Source organism: Folsomia candida, unplaced genomic scaffold, assembly GCF_002217175.1.
Source record: "Folsomia candida strain VU population unplaced genomic scaffold, ASM221717v1 Fcan01_Sc005, whole genome shotgun sequence".
Lineage (NCBI taxonomy): Eukaryota > Metazoa > Arthropoda > Collembola > Entomobryomorpha > Isotomidae > Folsomia > Folsomia candida.
In genome coordinates, this window is record NW_019091197.1 from 679,334 (window position 1) to 695,283 (window position 15,950).

Consider the following 15,950-nt stretch of genomic DNA (forward strand, 5'->3'; position numbering starts at 1 on the left):
GACCCACAATTTACGGGCTTTAATATGATTTGCTTTTAACACGTAGTTTGTATTGATCTTTGACTTCATGGTCGCATCAGGCACGGACGTGGAGCGACACTTTACAAAAATAAATTTACTCGTTTTTAATTTCCGCGGGTCGATATGATGGTTGTTTCAAATGGTGCTTTTTTGAAGTTGTCATTTTCGGATTCTCCATACTTTTTTATGTGTGTCTTAATTTTTGCACGCTCAAACCCTTGTCCGTTGAAATGTAATCGAGCCTTCTAGGAGTCCTTGTCGCTCAGATTTTGATACTTACAAAAACTCGTTTCCCGATTTCCTCACTTTGAAGTGGGGTAGGAAATTTATTTGCCCATGAAAACTTATGAAATTTTGGGGAGACGTGGTCAGATATATTTAGCATGTTTTGCATGAATTTCAGATTTCTAACCCAATTTTTGACGACTCTGCTATTAAACGCCATAGTGATCGGGTTGATATAAGATTTGCTATATTTTCAGTATTGTGTGTTTTTATTTATTCTAAACCTTAATTACGATGTGGATTTTTGTGTACAAGAAGTTTCCAAAGTTTCATTTATGTACATACAGAAGTATTAATCGGGTGTAAGTCGACATATTTATCTCCCTGAAAAATTAGGTAAATCGAACGAGGCCCATTATACGGGTACTTGCATAAACCCTTAAAAACCAAATTTGCACAGAAACCTTCAATCTTAATGGTTGTAAAATCCATCTGAAATTCTACACTTCCGGTTGCTCAACTACTTTTATCCTTTCGACTGCGTCTTCGAAATCCCGACGCAGCATGTCTCGTTTCCTGCTTTCTAGATTCATCAACTTGGCGAAAAGTATATCCTTATATTCCTCCAGTTGTTTTCTTTCTTTCGCAATCACTTCGTCATACCCTTGATATCTTGGATCTTCCTGTCGCTCCCGTAGTTGCACTACAATTCGACAAGTTTCGTGAAATAAATCGTGCCCCTTGGAGATCGCTATGTCAAATTTTTTAATAACGTCGACCAAGCTTTCAACCGGAATCCCTGGTAGCTCGACGAGGGACATTCTAACCATGGGAAAAACAAATTTGTATACATGTATAAAAATTATTTATGCATATGTTTATGTAACATAGTCAAGTAAATTAAAGTATTTGTTAATAAAAATTGAGTTTTAATAAGTACACACATTAAGAAACCCGGTAACTAAGTTATTACCAGGCGGAGTATCTATGTGACTCTACCGCATGGTAATTAATTTATTATTGAGTGGTAGACATTTTGTTACCAAACCGGTAATAACCCCGGTCGCGAAATTTGAAAATATTACCAGTTGGTAACTAATTTTCTACCACTCAATAATAAGTTTATTACCATGCGGTAGAGCCACATAGATACTCCACCTGGTAATAACTTAGTTACCGGGTTTCTTAGAGTGTACCTTAATTTATTGAATAATATTTACTAGCTTTTGTGCTACTAAATTGCAAGTTTAGGAATAGATCGAAATAAATATTCGTATTTGCTCGTATTTATCGCTGTTTCTTGCTTGTAGGTTGACTGGACAGGTATAAAATTACGTCTACTCAACGTCCACCTCATTTCAGGAAGAATCTATATATGAATATATGAGATTGAAAACTGTGTTTGAGTTAGACACGCTCAGATATGAAACCCTTTTGGATGCTGGATAGATATGGATTTTGATAAGTAGATGATAACGACAATCATAGGTAGTTGGCGTGTGTCATACATTTACCATGGGTACGTACAAATGAATGTATGTAGGTCGTTATTTAACATATTTCTTTAGGTATTTAACTTTGTTTACCTTTGTGAATAATTATTGGCCACTGTTCAGAAACATGAATTGTATTTTTGTAGATAAATAATTATGTAATTGTGAAATCCGCGGAATGCAAGAATTCCATAAATGCGGAAATATAAATGTCTGGAGACACATTCCAGTTTGTTTATTTTTAGATGAACAGTTACATAAGAGTAACTGTTGTAGCTATGTAACGTATGTATGTACATGTCAGGTCAAGACGATGTAGCGAATTCCATAAGTTCTATTTTTAGCATGAACTCTGAGGAATTATGTACACATACCTGAAAGTTCTATTTTTAGAGCTTTCAGGAATGCGCTTTCAGTTTTGGCGTTCAAATTCCTGAACGTACACCCGCTTCCATCCCGTCCGACCGTTTGGCATAAATAAGGTCGCCGTCTCGGCAACATTAACATCTAGTAACTTGGCAGAGCCTTACAACCTCTGCACAAGACTGTATAGCGATTCTCAATCTGCCTCAATTGAGAATGTGAACTTGTAAATATTGTCTTAACTAACTGTATCAAATTGTCCCAAGTAGTAATTAAGTAACTGGTAGTATCAATTGACAAGTATGTATTTGCAACTCAAAAATAGTGAATAAATGTTATTGTCATTGTAACATTTAAACTTAACCAAAACGTTGTTCTGAGCAAGTTAATTCACATACAAACCAGCACACTTAAAAATCATTCATCAGAAATCCATCACAATATTTAGCACACTAAATCTCACATTTCACTAGTTACTCATGAACATAAAACTTGATTAAAACGCTCTGAATTGGAAATTATGCGCATTTGTTTGGGTAACAATGCATTTATGTATTAACGTATCTACATATGCATATACATACATATGCAGTGACCGATTGTTTTAAAATACATATTAAAATGTACATTCTCAATTTAAAAGAAATGCGTTAATTGAGTCTTTCACATGGATTACCTGCTTCTGAATCTTATGCTTATGTATCTGTATTGACACATAATTGTAAGAAAAGCGCTGTTAATGTACATGAATACATATGTACAGTCAATGGAAAAAGTATTGGCAACCCCCACGTCAGCTAAATAAAATTGGCTATAACCATGGAATGCATCATACAATTGGTATGGAAATTTGTACCCATTTAGCAAATATAATGTAGTTTTCGATTATAATCATGATTTATTAATTAAAATTAGATAAACACAGTTTTTAAATAATTTGTTTTGCGGGAAAATTTGCAAAATTTACCCGCAAAAAGTATTGGCAACCCTTAACTTAAAAAATCATAAATCAAAGAAACGCCAATTTTATTATGACAAACTGCTTCTAGTATTACGTAGCACCTCCCCTCGACGCAATACAAGCAAAAATACGTCGTGGAATTGATTCAACAAGTTTCGTTATAACGCTTTTCTATATGGCTGCCCACACTTCCTTTGAACTTTTGACAAGCTCGTTTTTCGAAGAGTGGTTTCCCACCAGTCCCTCTTTTCTGAATCCGGACAATCAGAATCACATCGGGAGACTGTGCAATCAACGAAAGAAGCTTAACCTTTTCGATCTCCAAAACCTAGCATCGTTAAATTGGCTACATGTTTGGGGTCACTGAATTTTCGGAATATAAAATTCCTTCATAGGTCAGATTTTTATCAAATAATTTCAAATTATCGTTTAGAATGATTATTTGGACCTCATTGGTCATGATTCCATCGATAATGACCAGCTACCTACGCCACGACCTAGTCATTTAACCCCAAACCATAATCGCTCCTCTTCTGTGTTTAGCTGTCATACGAACATATTCGTTTTTGTGAGCCTATTATGGCATCCGCCAGACTTGAACCATTCAATTTGCTCCGAATAAGTAAAATATGCTTATGTCAGACCAGCAGAACCTTCTTCATTCATTGGAAGTCTATTCAGGGTGGTGTTTAGTCCATTCCAATTTATTGAGTTGGTTCGTTTTGGGGACCCTCGCGTCAGTCGGGCTTCTGGACCCTGAAACCCCATGGCATGATTTTTGATTGATCACAATATTGCATGATATGTTGACGCCACAGTTGGTTCTCAAATTCAACATGGTTTTTGGGGTTAAAATCTTCCGATCTCGAGTGATAATTTGCTTGATTCATCAGTGGCTCGTGGGAGTAGGTGACTTTTTTCTTCCGCACCATGGAAAAGTAGAAACTGAGATTGTCATTTTATATTTCTTGGCTACCTATTCAATAGTAAATATGGAAAAGTATGTTTTCTCTTTGATTTTTCGATAGTAAAGCTTTTTTGTGAAAGATACATGATTATTTCTCGCCGCGCCAAGTACAGCTCGTTTGATGTCGCCATTTTGGCTCCAGACAACACAACTGTAGACTTAAAATCTAGCTAACGTCATATTTGGTCACCTAATTAACTTACCGTAATGAAATGTGGTAGCTGATTAAGAAAATTGTTTCGCGTAATTAATTTGGCCACATGTTGCCAATACTTTTTGCGGGTAAATTTTGCAAATTTTCCAACAAATTATTTAAAAACTGTGTTTATCTAATTTGAATCAATAAAACATGACTATAATCGAAAACTACATAATATTTGCTAAAGGCCTACAAATTTTCATGCCAATTGTATAATGCATTCTAACGTTACAGCAAATTTTATTTAGCTGGCGTGGGGGTTGCCAATACTTTTTCCATTGACTGTAGTATGTAAATGTTAAATATATTAAACATGCATACGTATATTGACTTATCAAAAATGCCTTAAAAATGGAAGTAGTTCTTGGATAGCATTGTTTCCAAAAATTTTACACCAAACGTTGCATTGCCCACATGACTGTAAGTGTCACGTGAAGATTTTGATACTTAATAATACTAATACATACGTACATAATCAATACTCATACATAATCAGAGAAACTATTAAGAATTAATGCCAAAATTTGCTCAAAAATATTTCAACATATGTACATACTTAGACTACTCCAAATAAAAATAAGTAAAATTTACTCAAGGTTGGGTAAAAAAGAGGATGACATAACCAAAAAGTAAAATTTCTCCAACGCACATTGTAACATTAGGCCAGGTCAAGTCCCAAAAGTCCTAGGGGGCGTAACTATGTAAATGTATACATATTTGTAATTCATGGGAGGCAGGGAAAACACTTTTTAAAAAATTTGGGGACCACACCCCCTGTGGGGGTGGTTAGCCCCCCAGGGGGTGTGGTCCAAATTTTTTTATATTTTTACAATCAGCAACTCATATGGACTTTAGGTGCAAAATTTTGTGGACTTAAAAAAATATCTGACCAAAATATACCCTTTTATATGCCAAAAAACATGGGTTTTCGGGCAACTTTGAGGGGGTGTGGCGCATTCGGTCGGGACTTCCCGACCTAGTTCTTCCGGTTCCTGATAGTCATAGTGGAGTTCTATAGGCACCATAAAAAAGTCCGTCGGGAACCACCGACCAAGGAAGTTATTAGGTGTCAAACTTCTCAAAAACCTGTTCTGCGATTTTACAAAAAAAACGACAGTTGCTCTCAACGTTTAAGAGTTTCAGTGGCATATATAATTATTCTAAGCATGTACAAGCTTAAAAAACCCTAAATTCATCAAAGTCTTACATCACCCCAAAACCTTGAAAAAAGTTTGTTACCATTTCAGTGCAAATCAATTATTTCAGGAAATAATTTTTTTGCGTTATTTTGTTTAAGCCCGCAGGGGAAATATGCGACGCCACCTATCCGTCCATACCGCTGCATGTTATGCAACGTATTCACAAGAAAGTTTTGAGGGTCATACGCTACCGACTTGGTTTTGGTCTAAAAAAAGCTCCAGAATGTTCTTCGTCTACTCCCGGCTATAAGTTGCTGAAAATGTTTGAAGTAATGTATCAAAGTTTTCAAAAAAATTAATATGCATTTCGACCAACTTTAAAAAAATGTTTATGGCCGGGATTAGAAGAAGAATATTCTGAAGCTTATTTTGAGACCAAAACCAGGTCTGTAGAGCCAGTGGGTGTGGCGCTCAAAATTTTATTGTGACCTAGGTCCTAGTTTTCATTTTTTAAACAACCGGCATTTCATCAATTGTGGATGAATTTTATTCATTGTTTTCGAAAAATGAACTGAATGAGTTACATTCTCAAACTTGTGATTGTTTTAAAGTTAAAAAAATTTAATTAGCAAACGGCAAAGGTCGCAAGGTCAAATCTCACATAGCCCCATAAATGGGGTATGGTTGGAAAGGTCTTGGCAAGAGGATTTAGAATATATATACTTTATGGGGTCTGGGACCACCCTCTGATTATTTAGAGACCGATCAGCATTATTGAGTTTTTCTCGATCTAGTGCCATGTTAGCTCTCAATCTGCTCCTGTGTTAACGTCTGTGTATCTGCAAAACTAAAACTCAAAAATGTTCACCGGCCTCTAAATAATCAGGGGGTGGTCCCAGACCCAACAAAGTATATATATTCTGAATCCTCTCATCAAGACCTTTCTCATTATACCCCATTTATGGGGCTGTGAGCCTTGATCTTGTGACCTTTGTCCTTAATGCATTCAATTTTTTGACGTTCGAAAAAATTAATAATTCTCAATGGATCTGAAAATACAACTCATTCAGATCATTTTTCAACAAAAACGATGAATATTCATCCAAGATTGTTGAAATGTCAGTGATTTAAAAAATTATTAACTTTGCAACTTTGCTCAGTCCTCTTAATTCAAAACACAGATAAGTAAATATGTAAAGGGTTCGCATTTATTTTCTTCCCAGTAAGTTTTCACTGCCCGCGCGGAGAAAAATTCAGGTACTATTTCTGAACCTGTTAATTTTGAAAATTTTACCATAAGTAGTTCAATACCATAGGTCGATCATAGAACACTGATAAAAAGTTTAGTTCTACAGCACTTCAACATTTTTTAAAAGTCTGAAAAATTTTGATGCATCCGAAAAACTGTATGACTACGGACGAGCACAAATTTTGCCATATACAAAAAACGGTCTAAGCGACGTAGTATGATGTCACCAACTATAAAAAACATTGATTAAGCTCAAGATTCACCAGGAAGAAGAAGTTGGGTACTTAATTGCTTGAAAGAGTAAAGTGACTGAAAACTAGCATCTGAATTTGTCTCCGCGCGGGCAGTGAAAACTTACTGGGGAGAAAATAAATGCGAACCTTTTACATACTTATGTATGTGCTTTGAATTAACCTCTTTTCACGTAAATACGCGATATGACGTATTTCAAAACATGTCCCTAAGAGACCAAATCCGTCATATCTCGTATCGAAAAAAAATCCGTTGTATACCAAATTCATCATATGACGTACCATGACGAATGTCCCTTGAGGACCAAATATGCCATATCACGTATTAAGGCACGAGGCATAAAAATGCAGATTTCTCAAATTTTCTCAAAATCCGAGTATTTCTTTGGTATTTTGTGGAAAACTCGATGGTAAAAAGTTGACTTTTTGGGATATTTTTCTTCACAAATTCTGGAATTTTCTCTATACCGACCAATGTTAAAAAGTGCAGTTTTCGTGATTTTCGCCAAAAAAACTCGAAACTTGGAAACTGGTATTAATAAATATTGGGATTTTACAGAAAATCATGGAAATTCAATTGGTTGCTACCAAATGTAGTTATGAATTCAATAGCGTACTCAACGGAAATTTTAATCGAGATAAATAAAGTTGAAAGAGGTTAAACAAAATGACGCTTAAAATTATTTCCTGCACACTGAAATGGTAACAAACTGTTTCCAAAGGTTCTGGGGTGATGTAAGACTTTGATGAATTTAGGGTTTTTTAAGCTTGTACATGCTTAGAATAATTATATATGCCACTGAAACTCTTAAACGTTGAGAGCAACTGTCGTTTTTTTGTAAAATCGCAGAACAGGTTTTTGAGAAGTTTGACACCTAATAACTTCCTTGGTCGGTGGTTCCCGACGGACTTTTTTATGGTGCCTATAGAACTCCACTATGACTATCAGGAACCGGAAGAACTAGGTCGGGAAGTCCCGACCGAATGCGCCACACCCCCTCAAAGTTGCCCGAAAACCCATGTTTTTTGGCATATAAAAGGGTATATTTTGGTCAGATATTTTTTTAAGTCCACAAAATTTTGCACCTAAAGTCCATATGAGTTGCTGATTGTAAAAATATAAAAAAATTTGGACCACACCCCCTGGGGGGCTAACCACCCCCACAGGGGGTGTGGTCCCCAAATTTTTTAAAAAGTGTTTTCCCTGCCTCCCATGAATTACAAATATGTATACATTTACATAGTTACGCCCCCTAGGACTTTTGGGACTTGACCTGGCCTAATATTACAATGTGCAACGTTGTGTAAAATTTTGCACAAGGGTTGTGTCATTTTATTTGGATTTTACTTATTTTAATCGAGAGGTATTTACTTATAGTATAACCTAAGTATGTGTATAATTGGAACCAAGTGACAAGAGTGGTGTTAATATACTTATGCATAGTACATCTCACCCAGCGAGACAAGATGCAAAATAATCATGACAAGTTCAAGAGACAATGCGAACCTGTGCTTATTTTAATGCTCATGGGAAATCATGAGCCTTCCTGTATCTCCTCAAATACACAAGTGGATCAAACGAACATAAATGAGGTTTTACTCATGATTTCATCGGTTCAGCAAATTCGCAGCTTCCATATAAATACGGGTCAGGTTGAAAATTCAATTCAGTTGGTGTTTTTACATATTGACAGCTAGATTTCTTTGTAATTAATAATCTTCTCAGAACCAAATATGAACGTCGGAGGGGGAATTGGTGGCGCAGCTGGTGGTGGAATTGGGTCATTTCTTGGGTCAGCTTTAACTGGAGGTAGCTCTGCCGGTGCTGCGGCGGGTGGGGCGATTGGGGGTGGTATTGGAGGGGGTGTTGGTAAGATGGTTATTCTGTGGTACAGTAAAATTAGAAATTAACTAATTTTCCGATGTACATAGGTGGATTTGCCACGGGAGGGCCGGTGGGGGCATTTACAGGCGCCATAGGCGCAGCTGCAGGGGCATCGGCTGGAGGTGCGTTTGGAAACTCAACAGCACAACAAGTCGGATATGAAGGGTGGCAAAGGGCGGGAGGGGCCGGGATAGGAGGTGCGATACCACCTATCGGAGGAGCATGTGGAGGAGACCCGCATTCTCTGCTTGGCGTTGGTGGGGGATCTTCTGTAGTTTTGGGGGGATTAATGGGTCATGGTTGTTTCAATGCGAAAGGAAAGCAAGCTTAGGTTGTAACATAACGAACTAGTTGGGTTCAAATAGGTACACATTAATTATGTCTGATGACCCTACATATATTTTGAAGTCTCAAACCTATGAAATTGTCGCGTGTTTACATTTACATTTATACATAGATTAAATGATATATGTATATATCCATAGATGCTCTTAAACATTTATTTATTCAATATTCATTCAATTTAAAAATTGGGGAAAAAACATGCAATGCTTATTCATTTATTCAAAAGTTTGGAAAATAAAAATTTAATTATTAATTATTAATTATTAGCTCGCCCTGCGTAGCACGGGAGCTATTGAATTCCTCTTGTCCGTCCGTCCGTCCGTCCGTCTGGTTGTTAACGACCTTTTTGCATCAATTGATGCTAATTAAACAGCCCCTTGACCATTATTGGATACGTTAGGCGCACCATTGGTACTCAACAAACCGAATCAAATTTTTTAACAAGTTAATAGGACCATTGATATCTAACAATCGGGAACACAAAATGATGCGAAATAATTGGAGGCAGGGACGCAAAACGCACCAATAATGCAGAATATCCGGGAGAAATGATCATACAATTTTGACATAAATTTGTCAAAATTAGCGTTACACGTTGGTAGGTAATTCTGCACCAGTGATGCACAATTTTTGGAGGCTTCTCGATGCATAATAATTCTAGATCTATTTTTGTTTAATTTTTCTGCACCATTGGTGCATAATTGCAAAAAATTATGTATCTATTTTGATGTACAACGCACCAATAGTGCAGAATCTCCGGCAGAACAACTCATACAATTTTGACAAAAAGTTTTCAAAATTATGTGGCGCTGTTGGTCGCTAATGTTGCACAGGTGGTGCAACCTACTTCGGCCACTTCTCCTTTTTCTCCTTTATATTGCACCATTAGTGCATGCATATATCAAAATTTGGATCTATTTTGTCTTTTTTATTCGTTTTTTCTGCACCATTAATGCAAACTCTAATCAAAATCATATCGCTATACCCACTTATTAGCTCATCCTGCGTAGCACGGGAGCTATTGAATTCCTCTTGTCCGTCCGTCCGTCTGTCCGTCCGTCCGTCCGTCTGTCCGTCCGTCCGTCCGTCTGTCTGTTAACGAATTTTTTGCATCAATTGATGCTAATTAAACAGCCCCTTGATCATTATTGGATAAGTTGGGCGCACCATTGGTATCGAACAATCCGATTCGCAAATGGTGGGAATTAATTGTGCAAAGAGATCGAGAAAGGACTACAATTTTGGAATAGGTAGCACCGTTAGAATCGAACAATCGGTTATGTAAAATGATGCAAAACAATTGGGGGATTAGATGCAAATCGCACTAAAACTGCAAAATAACCGATGACGTTAATTAAAATGGACCAGCTCCATTTTTGATAAATTAACAGCAACGTTGGTATCTAACAATCGGGAACCCAAAATGATGCGAAATAATTGGGGGAAGGGATGCAAAACGCACCAATAGTGCAGAATATCCGGGAGAAATAATCATACGATTTTGACATAAAACTTTCAAAAATTCATGACAAAAATCTAAATTGTGTCAAAATTAGATGCTTATTTTTTCGCCTTATCCTTCACTATTGGTGTAAAATTATATGGTTGTAATATATATGCAGAATAATCTCAGTGATTATTCTGCACCAATGGTGCAAAATTGCTTAACACTTCTGTACTTATTTTGTCGGCTTATTCAGCACCTTTGGTACAAACTTATATCAACTCGTTATTGCAGGGTGAGCTACTTCTAACGTTACTACGGTTTATTGTTCATTTTTAGTTCATTTTCATGAATCGTTCACTTTACATAATTATGAAACGAATAAACATTGATTCAAGAGAAATATATTTATTTAAATAATTTTGAAAAACTTACTTATTATTCATATTCAATAACAAATACAAAAATTATGTACCCTATATTTAATAAATGAATATGAACAGGTATTCTTATACATATGTTCCCGAGCATTTTATTATTTATATATTTATTTAACCCTTTAACGTGTATGATTAACGACAAGAAAATGCATTAAATTGGGGACCCTATAAGTATGTTGTGGTCATGGCGCGGGAGGAGAAATTCAGGAGTTTTCAATAAAACTCGAAAAACTGAAAATTCAAAAATTTAACATTGCATTGTATAGGGAAATATCCAAATTTTCGGGAAGAAAATCTTCAAATTTAGCATTGTGTTGGCATAGGAGAAATCCCTCAAAATTGCAACAAATTTTAGATCGCGCGGAGTGAAAATGGTGAAAATCAATGACCTCGTAGAAACGACAATTGTCGTCCTTCCGCGCCATGACCACGGTTTTTCAGGACGACTTTTGTCGTACTCCCGAATTAAACCATTCATTATAAAACGACAATTGTCGTCGTTACAGTTTAAAGGGTTAATTAAAAAAAGTGAATTATAGGCTGATAACATTGGGTCACACCCCTCAAGGTCAAATATGTCACAAAATGTCAAACTGCATATGTACATATATATGTAAACTCTATAACAAATTTAACCCTGCATATAATGCTGACTATGCTGGTATCCAATTAAGGTTGACTTGAGAGAGAGAACAAGATTCCTTTCCAAACATGCAAGTTATCAAGAAATAAGTCATGACAGAAACATGTAAGATAGACTTATAAATAACCAACTTTTTAACCAACGCTGAAAAATTTATTAACGGTAAAATCCAACCTAATTATGTACATAAGTGCATCTTTTCAAAAACTTAACAGTAATTTAAACACCCAAAAGAGCAGGACAAGTATGAACAAATGGTACCCAAATTCTTTTGGGGTCTCGATGGCGTAGAAGAAACGCGTCCCCGGAAGTGGAATTCGGAGGAAGCAGTTTCTCACGGCAGCCACGCTTTCCTCGAGTATTCTTGCCGTCGTCACTTCGTCTTCGAATCTTCGCAGCTGAACGTGCACTTTCCTGTCCTCCTGATCTAACAATTGGTCCACCGCTTGATCCTTACTTGCCTCCACGTTCTTCAGCACCTTTTCAATCTTATCTCCATATTTTTGGAATTTGGGATCCTTCGTCCGCTTCCGCAGCGTCGCCTCGACTTCACAAAAGTCGTCGAATAACTGGTGCCCTTTCGAAATGTTGGTGTTCAACACGGTCTCGACGGTATTCAAAGTCTCGATTGGGTCCAGGGGTTGTTCGACGAGAGACATTCTAAATTTAGAAAAAAATGTGTGCTTACATACATATTTACAGATAATAATACAGATTACATATAATAAGTTTAATATCGGGGACATGCTCCTTGTAATGCTGATTTTTTTAACGAAATTTCTTTTAGGTTCGATGTTGATTTGATAATTACACATGATAGCAATCCATTAAAATTGTCATGATTTCATGATTTCCTATAAATGACGGAATATTTATCTCAATACTTTTCAAATTTTCGAGTCTTTTTTACGAGAAGCACGAAGAAATTCACTTTTTGCATTCGCCCGTATGGGGGAAAATCCAATATTACATGAAAATGGAAATGTTTTTTTAATCAACTTTTTACCATTCCACAAAATATCCTTGTATATTGTTGAATAAATGCATAAATTACATAGACCATAATACATATTACGGTCTATGCAATTTGTGCAAAATGTACGTTAATGTATTTCGTCCTCCAAGGAAATAAAATTATTAGGCATATACATATGTACTTGGTACACATATCTGCGGTTTAATGACTAAAAATATATGTGAAAAAGACTTACTTACTTTTGGATTTATGTATGTATCTGTTACAGATTTATGAACAATGGATAAGTTTTGATAAGCTGGTTCCTATTTAGTAGCTGCTGTGGGTCTGGAGTGAAGTGTAAGATTAATTTTCGTCAAAATCTCCTTTATATCAGAGAGGAATTATTTGCACAAGATTGTGAATGAGTTGCGTACGAAAATGGAAGGAATTTCGGAAGTCGGAAATGTGTGTAATTAAAACAAGGAAGAAGCTACCTTGTTTACTGGCGTACTTTTGGTCAGGAAATCTTTCACGACCGGGTCAAATAAATACATACATTTGTGAATTATTATTGACCAAGCAGTATTTAGTTCAGCAGTTACAATTTGGGTTCGGATACGTGTATATTTTTGTTTGTTGAATTTCCCTGAAGCTTATGTGTACACTCTAAATAATTTTTTGATGATATTGTTACCGGCGGAGGTACTATGCAACTCTACCGCTCCGGTAATAACTTATCACCGAAGGGTAACATATATACAGAGGCTAAATCCTGCTCCGTCCCCAATGTCAACGCTCAGGTAATAAAAATATTACCGATACCGGAGGCAATTTCTTACCCACAGAAGACAATTTGTTACTATAGTGTTACCACACGGTAGAATTGCATAGTATCTCCGCCGGTAACAATATTGTCAAAAAATTATTGAGAGTGTATCTTTACATATTTGTTTTCACTCTCCACTTTAATGTAAATATGTAAAAGTTTATGGAACGTTCTAATAGATTGAAGTTATTTGTGCATCCTTCTTCTTAATATTTACATACCTGATTCCTCATTTCCGGAGTAATCGTAGTGAAAAACAAATCACAGAAATGTACACACATAAATAAGTATTTTTTGAAGTGTCGAGACAAAATTTGTATATGCATACGTATGCATATTTTGTTATCAGTCCGGATATCCAAGCTACGTTAATATTTGCATGGCATGGCAGGACAGCCACTTAATTTTGCATGTGGCTATTTATCATGTATCGTTCATAAACATGTATATGTTTTGCATCTTTATCACAAATACTTTTTACTTGATTTTATTTATCATAGTAAATAAAATACGACAAATGGTTAATTTTACACAAACTATTTCTCCTTCCTGCATAGATTAAAGGTGTAACAAAATTGAAATCATTTATCATCTCCAGCTCAGATTAATTCTCTTCTTCGTAGCCTGAGATATATTTTATCACCTGTTCTCAATTAAGAAATATATAATTTTTTAAAAATAAACTTAACTCTTTTCCAAGATGGCAAACCACCACGAATTATATGACAGATTGAACGTTTCCATTGACTCATCCCCCGAGCAAATTCGGTCCACGTTTCATCGGTTATCGAGACAATGCCATCCCGATCGGTTAGGAAGCCAGGATTTATCTGAGGACGAGAGAAATGCTAGATTGCAAGAGGTACGAAAATATCTTGATAACATTGTAAAATCCTTAAATTCTGTCAAATTACTACATTTTGTAAGAAGGAAAATTAGCTTACAAATTTTCGGAACTTACATACTTACTCAGATCAGAGGCGTCTTATAATTTTTGCAAAATGCACTGATTTTTCAAGTTAGCAGTGACTGTGTGAATTTACTCGTTGAATTTTCCCCAATTCGCCAATTTGTTTACTCTGTACGTATTTTTACTAGTTTTTTTTTAATTCGCAAAAGTTTCTAAAATTATTTTAAACTAGAAGATTTCACAAAGCTACCGCATATGAATCGTGTGATTATAATTTTGGTAGAGTTTGTAAACCAGATTTAAAAAAAAGTACTTCTTACTTATTTTTCACAGTACAACAACATCACAGAAGCGCACCGCATTCTATCCAACCCGGAAACCAGAGTTTTATACGATAGCCAAGGGCTGGATGGGATTCGACGCGTTGGAGACAGAGTGCATGGCAGAAATTTCACAAATTTTAAAGCTGGAAATTACGCTACCAACTTGACATCAACACGACTTCCAAGCCATTTCATTTTATTATTTGGCGTAATATGTGTCCTTCTAATTTCTTACCTTATTCCACTCCGGAATACAAAATTTGTTCCAAATCCAATAATCCCACGAGATATGGATTTGTATGACAGATTCGATAAATTGCTGATAAATTTAAAGAGGCTTAAAACGCAAAATTTTGAATTGTCAGGTAAATTAGCCGATTTGGAGAATCAGGTCGCTGTCCGTGAGAAAAGTGAGCAGATAATGAATAATACTATTGCAACTTTACATCGATTGGTTGGAAACTTAGAAAATCACCTCACGCGTATTAGCAGAAGTAGCGAGAATTGTGAAGTTACTTTAAACCTGCTTAAAGAAGAAGTTCAGACTTTTAAGACAAATTTAGAACCTAAGAATAGTACAACATGGACGATTGGTTCTTTTCTTGGGTTCTAATTTTTCTCTATTGTTAGAAATCTGGTATAGTCAGACAGGTATTGGTTTCTCGGTGTTAAAGTTTATACCGCAGGGTCGTATACCGGTCCGTAAAAATGTCCTACGGATATGGTAAAACGTTAATACCGAGCTATTGTTACAGCTGATTGCTTATCAACACTACTTATACATAATGTGTGAATGCCGTTTGATATTAGTGTAATACTGGATTTCTTATAGTGCAGATTTATGTATCTGTATAGTCTTACATTAATCAGGAATCCACATGAGTTGTACTAAATTTATACATAATTTATATGTAGTGCATGAAGTCATTACAAATAAATTTATGCGGAGCTACTCTGCATTTTCATTTGTAATTAATTTCCATTAATTTAATGTTATGCACGCTGGTCCGGAATATGGAATTTCTTGGCCAAAACCTATTCTCACCGATTCGAAAACAAAGTACCCCCTTCAGTACCTTTGACATAGATGTTCAATTTTGGAAAATTTCATTTGAATTGTTCAAGTGGTTATGGCGTGGTGTATGCCTAAACTTGCCTTATAACATTGGGCTAAATGGGAAAAACTTAAAGTTGAAATTCCTGTCTATTCCTGTGCTATTTCGAGGAACCGTATATGTATTATTAATCCCCCATATCTCATCTACAAAAACTGCTGCCACCAGCTGCCACCATTACAAATAGGCAGAG

At 35.9% G+C, this 15,950-nt stretch overlaps 3 protein-coding genes and 2 long non-coding RNA genes across 6 annotated transcripts; 2 read left to right on the forward strand and 3 right to left on the reverse strand.

Annotated features, from left to right (window-relative positions):
• Positions 1–476: 476 nt before the first annotated feature.
• Positions 477–1,621, reverse strand: LOC110849574. The gene is made up of 2 exons (XR_002547847.2): positions 1,443–1,621; positions 477–1,068 (listed from the first exon to the last, which is right to left on the reverse strand). It is a non-coding gene; the product is annotated as an uncharacterized LOC110849574 (long non-coding RNA).
• A 6,981-nt stretch (positions 1,622–8,602) lies between these two features.
• Positions 8,603–9,084, forward strand: LOC110849884 (glycine-rich cell wall structural protein 1-like). Its single transcript, XM_022097354.1, has 2 exons — positions 8,603–8,738; positions 8,801–9,084. The coding sequence occupies exons 1-2, from the start codon at positions 8,603–8,605 to the stop codon at positions 9,082–9,084; spliced, it is 420 nt and encodes a 139-aa protein (XP_021953046.1).
• A 2,652-nt stretch (positions 9,085–11,736) lies between these two features.
• On the reverse strand, positions 11,737–12,998 carry LOC110849575. Of its 2 annotated transcripts, none has more exons than XM_022097007.2 (2): positions 12,841–12,998; positions 11,737–12,285 (listed from the first exon to the last, which is right to left on the reverse strand). In XM_022097007.2, exon 2 carries the CDS (start codon positions 12,282–12,284, stop codon positions 11,826–11,828), a length of 459 nt encoding a protein of 152 aa, XP_021952699.1. In that variant the 5' UTR covers position 12,285; positions 12,841–12,998; the 3' UTR covers positions 11,737–11,825. The 2 variants fall into 2 exon arrangements, with proteins under 2 accessions (XP_021952699.1, XP_021952700.1); XM_022097008.2 differs by having other exon boundaries at positions 12,837–12,959.
• Positions 12,999–13,880: 882 nt separating this feature from the next.
• On the reverse strand, positions 13,881–14,199 carry LOC118435563. The gene is made up of 2 exons (XR_004834883.1): positions 14,099–14,199; positions 13,881–14,033 (listed from the first exon to the last, which is right to left on the reverse strand). It is a non-coding gene; the product is annotated as an uncharacterized LOC118435563 (long non-coding RNA).
• On the forward strand, positions 13,975–15,614 carry LOC110849576. Its single transcript, XM_022097009.2, has 2 exons — positions 13,975–14,271; positions 14,653–15,614. Exons 1-2 carry the CDS (start codon positions 14,110–14,112, stop codon positions 15,253–15,255), a joined length of 765 nt encoding a protein of 254 aa, XP_021952701.1. The 5' UTR covers positions 13,975–14,109; the 3' UTR covers positions 15,256–15,614.
• The last annotated feature ends 336 nt before the right edge of the window (positions 15,615–15,950 follow it).

Excerpts from the sequence above, each read along its gene's own strand:
- LOC110849884 (XM_022097354.1), top strand. The coding sequence starts at position 8,603 with ATGAACGTCGGAGGGGGAATTGGTGGCGCAGCTGGTGGTGGAATTGGG. Across the intron at positions 8,739-8,800 it reads TGGTATTGGAGGGGGTGTTG|GTGGATTTGCCACGGGAGGG; the intron begins GTAAGATGGTTA and ends CGATGTACATAG.
- LOC110849575 (XM_022097007.2), bottom strand. The coding sequence starts at position 12,284 with ATGTCTCTCGTCGAACAACCCCTGGACCCAATCGAGACTTTGAATACC.
- LOC110849576 (XM_022097009.2), top strand. The coding sequence starts at position 14,110 with ATGGCAAACCACCACGAATTATATGACAGATTGAACGTTTCCATTGAC. Across the intron at positions 14,272-14,652 it reads GAAATGCTAGATTGCAAGAG|TACAACAACATCACAGAAGC; the intron begins GTACGAAAATAT and ends TATTTTTCACAG.